General features: G+C 40.3%; 1 protein-coding gene across 6 annotated transcripts in view; it reads right to left on the minus strand.

Annotated features, from left to right (window-relative positions):
• Pde1a (phosphodiesterase 1A) overlaps positions 1-13466 on the minus strand; it is a 239366-nt gene that overhangs the window by 21427 nt on the left and 204473 nt on the right. For all 6 annotated transcript variants that reach the window (XM_013346009.2, XM_013346008.2, XM_013346007.2 and 3 more), the window contains 3 exons: positions 7631-7712; positions 4963-5083; positions 4273-4460 (listed from right to left, as the gene is read on the minus strand). In XM_013346009.2, coding sequence (XP_013201463.1) covers positions 4273-4460; positions 4963-5083; positions 7631-7712 — 391 coding nt within the window. The remainder of the gene's footprint in view (positions 1-4272; positions 4461-4962; positions 5084-7630; positions 7713-13466) is intronic.

Here is a 13466-nt window from a genome sequence, read left to right on the forward strand (position 1 = left end):
ATTTCTAATCATCTGTGTGTAGCACCCCAAGGTGCGCTTACCGGGAAGATTCTAGCCTACGTCCATCCTGGGTCGGAGCTTCATCGAAATTGACCTTAAATCTCTATCAATAAAGCGAAATCTATACTAATACAAATTATTCATATCTATATCAAGAGCAGAAATGAGAGTACATGTTTATTTGTGTACACGCAACTATAAACATATATGCACGTGTGTGTATGTGTGTGGTGGTCTCTGAGGTATACAGTTGACAAACTTCCAGTGTACCTAGAACTGGTCTAGCCACTGGGGTATGACTTAGAGACTCTCTGATCAACAATGCAGCTTCCAGTCTACCTATCTCGTCCTCATCTCCACCTTGTCTATGCCATACCTTTCCATGAGCCCTTTCCAGCCCAACAGCAGTCCAAGGCCACATGAGCTGCTGTGAAGCCTTGTTTGTGTCCATTATCCATGCTCACAATGCAAAGCTAGAGGAAGCAAGTATCCTTGAAGCGTCAGAAAACAGCAAATTCCGATATAGAAGAAGTCTTAGGGAATGTCCCATGCATTCAACTTTCTCCTTGGCATCCATCAGGTTGTTTGAGGAGGCCTTTTAGCAAATAGAAAACACATGGGACCAAATACTGAGGAGTGTCAGTTTATTTGTGTGGATTCAGCATTAAAAAAGAACTAAAAGCAATTTTCCTCAAATTATTCCAAAAAACAAAAAAAGACGACGAGGAAAGAATGCTTCCAAATTCTTTCTATGAAGCCAGCAGTACAATTAATACCAGACAAAAACACACACAAAAGTCTAGATCAATATTCCTGGTGAACATGGATTCCAAAAAATATCAGCACAATACATTTAAACCAAATTCAAGAACACATCAAAAATCACAAGTTGACTCCATCTTGAATATGTAGGGATGTATAAATCAATAAATATAATTGATCACATTAATAGACTCAAAGACAGAGACCACATGATCACAACATTATATATAGAAAAGACCTTTCAGTATATCCACCAATGCTTCATGATAAAAGTCCTGGATAATCTAGGGAGCCGAGAATATATCTCAGCATAAAAAAGGTAATAACACAACAAGCTCCCAGCCAAAGTTATGTTAAATGAAGAAAAGTTAAAAATATCGCAAGGAAAATCACAAATAGGACAAGGATTTCCACTTTCTCCAGTCCTATTAAATATAATCGTAGCTAGAACCATTAGACATGAGAAGATAAAGGCAAAGGAAAAATCGATTTGATTTTACACATTAATAATCCTAAATGTTCTACCCCAAACCTCCTACCCCTGATAAACATATCCAGCAGAGCACTAGGATACAAAATACACAATATTCCTCTTCTTTTTCTCTTTGTTTTGTTGCTGTTTCTCTGTAACTTTGGAGGCTGACCTGGAACTAGCTCTTGTAGACCAGGCTGGCTTTGAACAATCAGAGATCTGCCTGACTCTGCCTCCTGAGTGCTGGGATTAAAGACATGTGCCACCACTCCCCAGCTTATTCTTCTTACTATTATCAAATGTCCACCCCACTAAAAGAATAGCCACACATCCTCCTAAAACTGGTCAGCTCTTATGTAGTGCAGAAAACACAGAGACTGGGCAGAGACATAAGATGTTGAGAAATGATGGATGGATGAGGAGGACATTTTTCTTTAGGCTAAATGAATAAATTTAACACAAACGGAACATTCTGGAATAATAGAAAGCATTTTACTTTAAAGAATGCCTCATATTTTAAAAAGTCTACATACAGCAATTCTAGACAGTTATATTCAGCTACCTAGAGAAGACTTCCTGGATGAAAGCATTCTTTTAAGGGGTGTGTAAATACTAACTCACTTCATTACAATGAGTGCTTCCCACACTGGAACCCAGGGTTTTACAGGTATTCCCTGCCCAAGAGTAGCAGGATTCTGAAGATGTGCTGGGATGTGAGGAGTGATCAGATGCTGGCAAGACCTCTGGGATTCTTCTCTAACTTTGATGAGCACTAGATCACCTGTATGTCATCATTTCTTCTCAAAGAAGTTAGGAGGAAGCCGTGGTCCCTTCAGGGTACCTGAAGGTTGACCGTGGTCCACAGCAGATTAACGTGGACTGATAGTTATGGATTTTCAAGGTAGGTGTCTTTTTGTAGCAGATCATGTTTTCATTTTTTATTATGAAACACCATATTCATAGAAGGGAATTAAATGTCTAGTTATAAAAGGCATCTAGACTGAGTGTTATCATGATACAGTAAATGTGGTCGTTTGAAAGGAGAATGGCCTCCACCAACTCATATTTGAACCCTTTGTCCCCAGTTGGTGGAACTGTTTGGGAAGGATTAGGACGTAGGATTTTTGGGGGGAGATGGGTGTCACTGGTGTGGACTTTGAAGTTTCAAAAGCCCACACCATTCCCGGTATCTTCTCTCTGCCCATGGTTGTGGAGCAAGATGTGAACTTTCGGCTTTTCCTTCCCTCCACCATTGTGGACTCTAAACCTCTGGAACCATAAATCAAATCAGACATGTTCTTTTATAAGCTGCCCCAGTCATAGTGTTTAATCACAGAGTAGAAAAGTAACCAAGACAACATACAAATTTATATGTTATAGATGCATATATAGAATATAGCGTCTATACAATCTCTCTCTCTCTCTCTCTCTCTCTCTCTCTCTCTCTTTATCTGTGTGTGTGATTATACAATGGCTGCTTTAAAATTCTCTCCTCTATATTAACGCTGATATCATCAAGGGTACCAGAAAGCTGGCTACTGTTTGTCATCTAGAAGAAAACTGAGAGTTTAGACTAAGTAGTAACGGTAACTGTGTTAACAGTCTAAAAACCAAAAGATGGGGGCTTGGATCAGTATGCATCCAGGATAACGAGCAAGAAGAGGCTGGATTCAGGAGACGTTCGAGAGGAGAACAGATAGGATTTGATACCAGGGTGGATGTAGAGAGTTAAATTTCTTAAGTCATATTGTACAATGACACACACATATAAAACATACGTAACACATATGTGTAGTATACTCTGTATTGATTATATTCAGCATCTATATATTTTACAAATAAGCATATAAATCCTCCCTTCAAACATACACCAAAATCTAACCTCTTCTTGCTCATCCTCTCTCTGAAAAGGTTTGGCCTTCCATGCCAGGCCTGTCCCTAACCCTTTCTCTTACCCCCCCCCTTTTTTTTTACATATTTCTAAATTATCACCTTCTCAGTGATGCCTTTCCTAACCTCTCTGCTTGAAACTACACTCTTGCTCCTGCTTAGCATCTTGGTCATTTATGAAAACCGAAAGCAGGTCTGCCCTAGCCACTTTCATTACAGAAACACAGTGTCATTACCAGCCATTTCACAGAGTTCTTTCTACTCTGCACACACAATAATATGTGAGGCTTTTATTCTTTTGAAAATATTTATTGTGCCGGGCATGGTGGCACACTTGGGAGGCAGAAGTAGGAGGACCTCTATGAGTTATATAAAACTATAAATATATATTCCAATCATGTGTGTGCATCTCTCTCTCTCTCTCTCTCTCTCTCTCTCTCTCTCTCTGTCACACACACACACACACACACACACACACACACACACACACACACGTCTCTGCAGATATCTATGGAAGGCCAGAAGAGATCATTGGATCCTGGAGCTGGAGTTACAGGTTGTGATAACCTGCCTATTGTGGGTGCAGGGAATAAAACCTGGGTCCTTGGTAAGAGCAGCAAGTGCTCTTAACCACAAAGCCTGTCCTTTTTTTAGACACTCGGGTAGACATAGAAACAGGCAGCAGCCTTGCTTGGTACTAAAACAGTCTTGACAGCATCACAGAAATGCACAGAGGTTCTTTGTTTGGGGTATTTTGTTTCTCAAGACAGGGTTTCTCTGTGTAACCCTGGCCATACTGGAACTGGACTATAGAGCAGGCTGGCCTCAAGAGATTCACTGACCTCTACCTCCTGAATGCTGGGATTAAAGGTGAGTGGTGTCACCACCACCCAGCAAACACAAATTATTACCCCATTATTGTCCCATGCTTCACACCTGCATGGCTACCGCCCAGCAGCACACACAGCTGCAGCTCATCTGACATGAGCAGCACGAGCCTCTCTCAGCCAGCAACAGAGCCAGCTTTCTCAGGAATAATCAAGTTCCAAAAGCCAGCAGGAGATGTGCATTTTACAACGGAGAAACATCAAGCGAAAGAGAGTCCGAACTATGAGACTAGCTAACGAGACAACCATCAACATCTGTACCTTGGGTAGCTAGCTCCTTCCACCTCTCTTTGTTCTGCTGGATGATGTCCACCAGGTTGTTTTTGAAACTCTTCAGGTCCACGGCGGACAGAGAGTAGTCCGGAGGATAGCTCCCGTCACTCAAGACGCCTTTCACATTTGACCGCCTCAGGGAGTCAGCAACATGGAACCCAACCATGGTGGACGAGCTAGCATTGACAACCAACAAAATCAAAACACAATAAGTTTAAGGGACCACCTGAGACAAGATGTGCTGGAGAAGAACAACTGTCAGCTAGGCCCAGATGTCAGGATGTGGCAGGTGCTTCTCCCCACATCCACTTTCCCACACGGAGAGGGCCTGGGGCTCTCCCCAACACACTCTAGAGTACTTCACTTATTTCTCCCCTCTATCTTTAAATTGAAAAAAAAACCCTTTCCATACAATATTTTCTGGTGAAGGGTTTGTCTCTCCCTACTCATTCAGCTCCTTCGCCTCCCCTCCCATCCAACACACACCCTTTCTCTCCTTTGTAGAGTGGATCTTGATCAGTGGCAAAGCGCATGCACTGCAGTAGACAGCCACAAGATGGCAGTGCTACCTAATAATTATTCTAAGAACTGCCTGCCTACCTTTGAGGAAAGGGATACATAGCCAGTAAAAGCTCATTAAAACATTAAAGTCAAAAAATAAGCAAAACAAAATTATACCTGCTTGCCCCATAGTTAGAAGACTCCGATTTTGAGGATTCCTCTATAAGAGGGATAACAATTTTCTCCGTTGAGTCTGTCAGGAGAGAAAATGTTGGCTCCACTATGAAATCAATGAAACCTGAAAAAGCAAAGCACACGGAATGATACATTCAAGTGTTCCAGCTTCCTGGTTCCCAAGGCCAGTCACAGTGAGGAGTGGACAGCTAACTGCTTTGTATAATAATGCATTCAGTAGTAGAACGGAGAAGCAAGCTCCCTGGTTCAAGTGTGTGGTCTTTCCTAGTCAATAGTCCACCCTTTATGCTGCTTATCTGTCAAGCCAGCTCTAGTGAGCAGGAATGCCTTTTCTTCTCAACAAGAGGCCACTCCCCTTTGGAATGGAGAACCCAGGTCATTGAAGGTCCCCACACCTCAGGCCATGGGAAGACAGCTACTTCTGTTTTATCTTTCTTTATTCCTTGCTGCCTCAGAGTGCTCTCTCAATGGCTGTTTATTATTCTCCGAATGTAAAGCGTCAGTTCACCGTGTGTGGGTGTGGGCTGTCAGACAGGCAGAGAGAACACTACAATCTCCAGCAGACAGCACTAATCCCACCCGGCAGAGAGAACACTACAATCTCCAGCAGACAGCACTAATCCCACCCGGCAGAGAGAACACTACAATCTCCAGCAGACAGCACTAATCCCACCCGGCAGAGAGAACACTGCAATCTCCAGCAGACAGCACTAATCCCACCCGGCAGAGAGAACACTGCAATCTCCAGCAGACAGCACTAATCCACCACTTGGGGATGTCAAGACTGACTGATGACTTAAGCTTAAAGCATTCATCAGGACGGGGAGTGACAGGCAGAGCACGGAGCCTTGTCCACGACTGTGCATTTGCCTCTTGCTGTTGAGGTGAAAGAGGAGACATTAACTGTTTTCAGCCCCGGGAATGAAACATCTTGAGGCCCCAAGAGCAATTGGATGCTTCAATTGGTGGGTTCCTTGAACCCACCTGGGAAAAGAGACTTGAATACAAGAAGAGGAGGGCCTTGAAGTGACATATACATACATACAAGTTATCCACTGAATAACTGACCAAAATATTGGAAGCTAGACATTTCCCAAGGACTTGTTGGGACACGCCCTAATTTTTACAAAAGTCTTCAATAATTTTGTATCTTAACTGACACTTCAATTCAAAGTAAAACTAATTTTCCACCCAGAGTTTTAACTCCCTGGCACAGGTAAAAACTGTCCAGTGATGTTGGGACTAATGAGTCCTGGCCTTCAGCTGCTCTTCCCTCCTAGAACCTCCTAATTAAAGTTACTAGAGGCTGTGCCTAGCTTAGAGGATCAGAGGATGGGATTTTCACCTGTTGTCCTTTGACTGCAGTGTATTTAAGCCTACATGGTGCTAATAAAGAGTGGCTTTGGTATCAGTGTTTAAAGGTCTGCGTGTCGGTCGTCTTTGTGTGTCAGTCTGTCTCTGCATGTGTGTTCTCAACCTCCAGACCCTTTGCCGAAGCTTGCGAACTGGGGTCTAGCGCATAGAGCGCAGACCGGGGCCCCAGGTGCAAGGCACAATGAGTCAGCACTTCTACCAACTAAGTTAAGAGAAATGTGTTTCCAAGCCACCAGCCACTGGGAATCTGTCATTCCCATTGTGATAGTTGAGGTCTTGAGTCCACAGCACCCACACTTTCTGTAAGCACTGGTGTTTTATTCTCTGAACAGTTGTTGAAGGTTGGCTGGGAAGGGGAAAGGTGACAGGTGCAGTTTTGCTGCTGTCCTTCAATGCTGGAATAGGCACGCCAGTGACCAGCTCCAGAGTAGGGATGCTGGGATAGGCACGCCAGTGACCAGCTCCAGAGTAGGGATGCTGGAATAGGCACGCCAGTGACCAGCTCCAGAGTAGGGATGCTGGAATAGGGACGCCGGAGACCAGCTCCAGAGTAAGGGTGCTGGTATAGGCACGCAGGAGACCAGCGCCAGAGTAAGGATGCTGATCCTTCTATCGCAAGGGGCTTTCAGAATACAATCAGATATTAAAATTGTGCCACTTAACAAGCATGTGTGTTCATAGATGAACCGAGTTGTAGTTCCCTACACAAATAAAGGTAAGAATACATGTGGCTGGAAGGAGTATCATTTTGCAGATCTCCCACTGCTGATTTATCAGTTCATATCTCAAGAATCCCCCTCCCGCTAAAGAATTGTGAAAAGCTAGCAATAACACAATAGGAAAGTTAATATCTTATTTGAATTGCTTTATGTCTAAAGGAGTAAATCATAGAAAATAATAATCAGCAAAATGAGAAAACAAAAGAGCCAGTCCCTTACACAAGAAGAAAGTCCTTATTTACTAGGATTACAGCCAAGAATAACAATTGTTCTGACTAAGAGTGCTTTGAGTGCACACACACCCCTCTGTACACAATTCCCCTGAAAAATACAGACTTCTTCCACCTGACCTTGACCGGCAGCAGCAGCTTTCACTGAATTCATTGTGTGAAAACCCTTCATTGATTTTCATTCAACATCATCCAGATCAACCCAAAGCCACAATGTATCACGATTAAAGCATGGGGTTGCCTGGAAGACTTTGAAGAGTGTGCTACAGACATTTGAACACTAACAAGTCCCGCCAACTTTCCAGGGCCAAGATTCTTCAGTCTTACCTATTTGAGACTGGGCAACCATCGTAGACTTCCGATCACAGAGTGGAGAAAATGGAAGCCCTAATTCAGCTTCTTTGTCTCCCTGGGGAAAGAAATGAATTACCAGAATCAAGTTGGAGAATTTAAGGAAATTGTGCAGTCTAGAGAGTGACTTTAAACAATCACATTTTTGAACCTTTTAAGCAGTAATACTTACTAGTTATTTATATCATTAAAATCTAAGGTTATATAATTTTTTCGAACAGTTTTCTTCTGAGGAATTGCTCTAGTGCTAACACAGTAACACTCTAGTGTCACAACCCACTGACTCTGAGTGAACAAATATTTCAGGTTTCAGAAGTGCCCATGGATCAGTCATTTCTGTATTCTTGGGCAGCTTATTAAGAACCAAGTTTATAGACTTTCCTTCATTGTTTAGATTCCACTCAACCAAGTTTTAAAAAGAAAGATTTTGCATTTACTGCTTTTTTGGAATGCATGAACATTTTGAAACCTCTTTCCATTCATTGACTAAGATTTATTGTCCCATTGCAAATAGTGATTTTATGATATAAGGTTTCAAAATATCATCAATAGTTAATTATGGAATAGCAGTATCCTTATGAGTTTATATTAAAACATAACATTAACGTTGCTTAAATAGAAGTAAGCAGATGATGGACTTGATGGAAAACATGATATCAAAGATGTTTATTTGGTATTTACAGATACAATTGTCCTTGATTGACAGGATCATATTTGCATTGGCTGGCATTAGTGGTCAAGGAGCTACTGCTTGTAGCTTAAGAACACGACAATGGGTCTATTTCTACAGGAGACGGTTCTTTGGAAGACATAAAAAGATTGTTTAGGTCTGACACGACAATAGGTCTATTTCTACAGGAGACGGTTCTTTGGAAGACATAAAAAGATTGTTTAGGTCTGAAAAAGGCACTGTGATGACGTACTCTGTATAAGCCCCATTTTAAAGAAAGCTAAAGATACATTTTTATCTAAGGCATAAGCCTTTGACACTTAATGCAGACTTGGCCTTCCTGTAGAGGGAGTAGGGGGTTTTATGTTGTTTTTCTGTTTCCTGTACCTCTCAATTAATTTAGAATATAAAATTTCTATTGCTAAAAGCACAGAATGCTAAGATGCATTAATTATTCAATTTATTTATAAATATTTCAAAGTGTTATTTACTTTTGGAAATGAATAAAGGTCTTGGATACCAGGCCAACAGGGGGCCTCTGAGCCAGACCATGAAAGAATTGAACAGGGCAACTATGACGTACTGCTGAGGGAGAGGGGGAGGTGTTCAAAGGGAAATCGTGCTACCTTAGTGTAAGTTTGACCACCCTTAAAAAGTCCTGATTCTCTCCCAGGGCAGGGATATCTACTTCTTATTTCAATGAAGTCAAAGGTCAAATCTGTAGATATTCTACATAACAGCTATTTAATACTTTTCTTCAACGCTGTGCATTCTACTGAAAGCACTATATTTAGAAGACCAAAAATATACCTCTAGAATCAATGACTTATTATATAAATATATTTTCTAGTGTTTTAATTGACTTATGAAAGTGGTAAGAGAAAATGCCACACTCCATTAACTACCCAGTAGCTCTCTGTGATGCCCTGAGTCTCGGCACTGTGTTCTGGGGGATGAGCCTACAGGTGCTGAAGCAGCAGAAGCGGCCCCATTAAAATGCTGGTAGTGAGTTTGATCTCCAGCATCCGAGAGCCCTTACCCGCTCAGCACTTCCTGTGCAGCCTATCAAGTTTCAGCTTTGAGTGGCCGTGACAAACAGCTAGTAATTATTTTTCTGCTTTCCAAGGAGAGTGGGAAGGCTCTGACAGCTATCAGCGAGGTGTGAGGTGTCAGTCTAATACTTTATATCTTTGAATTTCACTAAAGCTGAAACAGTGTTTATAGCTTTCAATAGATAAAGGAAACAAAAAGAGAATGAAGTACAGAAGCCTTGGGAACCTTTCTGCACCAAGACCTGGTATGGGCCTCAAGAGTAGTCAGTACCATTCAGACCACCGTCAGACCCCGAGGATAGGATATGAGGGACCACTGGATCCATAGGCAACCTTAGATGGAGGTGGGAATGGTACACCTATTCAGCAGTGCCTGGACAACCTGCACAAGGAAATGTTCTCTGTGGAGCTGCCTCCGCGCCATTTAAAAATAGCCCTTGGAAATTCTCACAGTCTCCCAAACAACTGGACTGTTTAATGGCTGTAGTAACTGCCACATCTACATCCAGTTATATTTATGGTAGAATGTTATTCTGTACTTTAATTATATTTTACCAAACGTTAGGTTTGCTTGTGTAACTGCTGCTTACAGTGCTTTGTGACAAATTGCAGCTAGATTTGATTTTAACATTTTGAGCTATAGTTCTTTATATTCATTTAAATTGGGAAGTTATGCCTGTAATTTTCATTGGTGCTTTGTCTTTGGGTAAGAATGGATTCACTGAGTATATTTTTAGTAGTATGAAAACAAAATTTACTTTGTCATACTTTAAATGACATCTAGCAATGCTAAAGAAAACAGAGGAACTTGATTATATACATCTTAGAGTTAAAAAAAAAAACCACGACTTTATCTTTTCCTTGCAGATATCTTACATTTCAAATCATTTGTTTCTCTCTGACTTATAAGACAATATTGCTTAATAGATGAAGATTTTTCCTCAATTGAGATTGTTTCTATGCATCATAAAATAATGAGTTGGAAAGAGAAAATATTTATTTATTGTGTGCACATTGAAAAATTAATGTAAGTAGTTATTTTTCAATTTAATTATGTTAACTTTCCATCATACCAATTAGTACGTGCTTAAGAAGAGATAAAAGAATCCATCTTTCTTTGCTATTGGTCATCATTTCAGCTGGTACCTCTGTCATCCATGCCAATCACCACTGAAATCTTCCAAATGTATTCGTTCTAGTCGGAAACTCCTGGGCTGATTTGTTAAATACTCAGAGCAAAGACACTGTACGTACTGAGAAGCGTGAAAAGCTCATGTCTAGCCTCCTCTGCCACTGGTATTTAATCAAAGTCTAAAACCAGTGCTTCTCAGGACTGTAGATTCTAAATATGACCTTGGTCTCCTCTGGACACTACTCCTCCTGGACAGAGGGTGAACTGAAGCAGCTGACCAGATACACAAAGAGATCTGGTTGGAGAAGATGAACAAAGAGCTGGCTCCTTCACCTTGCCCTCCAAATACATTATGCTTAAAAATTTTCTATGTCATTTGTCAGAAAGTAATAGACTTGTTAAATAAATTAACACAAAACTGATTTAGACATTAACACAACCCAAACTTCCCCTCAGTCTTCCTAATATGAATTCACATGCACAGAGAAGGGGGAGGGAGGAGCTGGAGAGAGGAAGAGGGGAAGAAGAAGAGATGGAGACAATTGTTACCTAAAAGCTCTCAAAGCTACATCATTCTTTAACTGTTTTTTCTGATGTTTTATATTTATATTAATTTTCTAATTTTGCTCAACAGCAATTGAAGAACCATGTGTGGTAGTGCATGTCTTTAATGAAAGCACTTGGGGGCTGGAGCAGAACGAACGCCTTAAGTTCAAAGACAGCCTGGGCTATAGAGCAAGTACTAGGCCAGAACGTGCTACAGTGTGAGACCCACATGCAAAGATAATGATGTGGGATTCCCCTTTGTATGTTGTGAATAGGGCAAGGCAGACATTCCAAGCAGAGATAGAGGAGAAAAGAAGATGGAGTCACAGAGACACTATGTCACTGCCGAAGGAGGCAGACGTCCCGGAACCTTACCAGTAAGCCATGAGCTTCATGATAAACTATAAAATAATAGGAATGGGTTAATTTAAGATGTAAGAGTTAGTTAATACGAAGCCTGAGCTAATAGGCCAAGTCGTGTTTTAATTATAATATAGTTTCTGTGTGATTATTTTGGGCCTGGGAAGTCAGGAAATGAACAAGCAGCCTCTACCTACAAAGAAAAGAAAAAAGAAATTCCAAAATAAAATAAGAATGACAATTGAATTCCAAGAGTAGGGGGCTGAGAAGCCAGACTCTGTTCTTATGCAACCTTGCTTTAATTTCTGCCCTGGCTTTCCTTGATAATGGCTGTAACTGGTAGGGTATAATAAGCTTCTTCCTCCCCAATCTGCTTTTGGTTGGTATTTTTGTCACAGTCACAGAAAACACACTACAGAACTCATTAATATGAACTATCTGTTCATTTGTACATACATATATATGCATATATACATATATAGTAATTATAGTAAGATACCTTTTAATTATATATGTATGTATGTATAATTAAAAGGTATCTTACTATACCTTTCTTGTTTTCCTTGTGGTAGTTTTGTATGAATTTAGCTAAATATAATCCTTAATATTTTCTTTTATGCTCTCATAAGTAGCATTCTGCTTTACACTTAATTGTCAAATTGTTCCTTGCTTGTGGAAACAACTATGATGGATCATACAACCCCAGTGGGTTCTACTGGCTTTTTACAATAAGGGAAGCTTCATTTTATCCACTCTATCCATTATGTACTTTTAGAACCTCTTTGTACTGGTTAGGACTTCAAATGAAGCATTTAATAAAAATGGAGTTGATACGCTGATCTTAGCATAATAATATTCTGTGTTTCACCTCAAGGATTGCATTAGTTATGACTCTCTGACCCTTTACTAGGCTAGGCAACATTTTCTAACTACATTTCTGAGAGTTTGGGCAATTAAATTTTGAATTTTGCCAAACGTATTCTGTGAATCTATTGACATGACAATATGATTTTCCCTTTTTTATTCTTTTAATATAGTTCAGTGTGATTAAAGAAATGTTCAACATGCAAGCTCAGGCCATGCTATTCTTTTACAATATTATTGAATTTGACTTGCTAATATTTTAAGAGTTTCCCCATCTGAAATCATGACAGATATGGGTTATAATTTCCCTTATTTGAAACGTCTTTGTCAAGTTTTCTGAGAGATAAACTGCTAATTTTCTTCTTCCTCTTTCATGAAAAATTTGAGTAAAACTGACATTATTTCTGGCTTGAAATTCTTGAGAAAATTGATATTTCTCAACTGAATTAAATAATGGAAATTGAAATTAAAGTTAAAAACTAGAGCCATTTAATCCTGGGTTTCCATTTTTTTTAAGAATTAATTACTTTTATGAGTATGGGCGTTTTGCCTGTATGTATGTCTGTGAACTACATGTGTGCCTGGTGCCCACAGAAGCCAGAAAAGGATGTCAGAGTCCCCGGTACTGGAAGTACAGATGTTGTGAGCAGCCAGGTAGATGCTAGGAATTGAACCCAGGTCCATTTCCTCTGAAAGAGCAGCCAGTTCTCCTAACTGTTGACCATCTCACTAGCTCAAATCCTGGATTTTTTTATGTGGAATTGTATTATAAATTCAATTAAAACATAAGTATACGACTATTCAGACTGTAGCTTTGTTTTGTGTGTAGTTTGCTAATTTATATATTTTTTAAAGAATTAGGCAATTTTACTTCTGCTATTAATATCTTTAGCATAAATTGTTCATACTATTTCATACCCTTTAGACATACATAAGCTCTACTATAATAACCTGTCTTGCATATATGTTTCTCCATCCTTTTGATCCTGCAAAAAATTTCACTACTTTTTCAGTTTTTCTCTGTTAAATTTGTCTATTGTTGTTAGCCGGGCGGTGGTGGTACATGCCTTTAATCCCAGCACTCGGGAGGCAGAGGCAGAGGGATCTCTGGGAGTTCGAGGCCAGCCTGGTCTACAAGAGCTAGTTCCAGGACAGGCTCCAAAGCTACAGAGAAACCCTGGCTCAAAA

Source organism: Microtus ochrogaster, chromosome 4 (assembly GCF_000317375.1).
Source record: "Microtus ochrogaster isolate Prairie Vole_2 chromosome 4, MicOch1.0, whole genome shotgun sequence".
Classification (NCBI taxonomy): Eukaryota; Metazoa; Chordata; class Mammalia; order Rodentia; family Cricetidae; genus Microtus; species Microtus ochrogaster.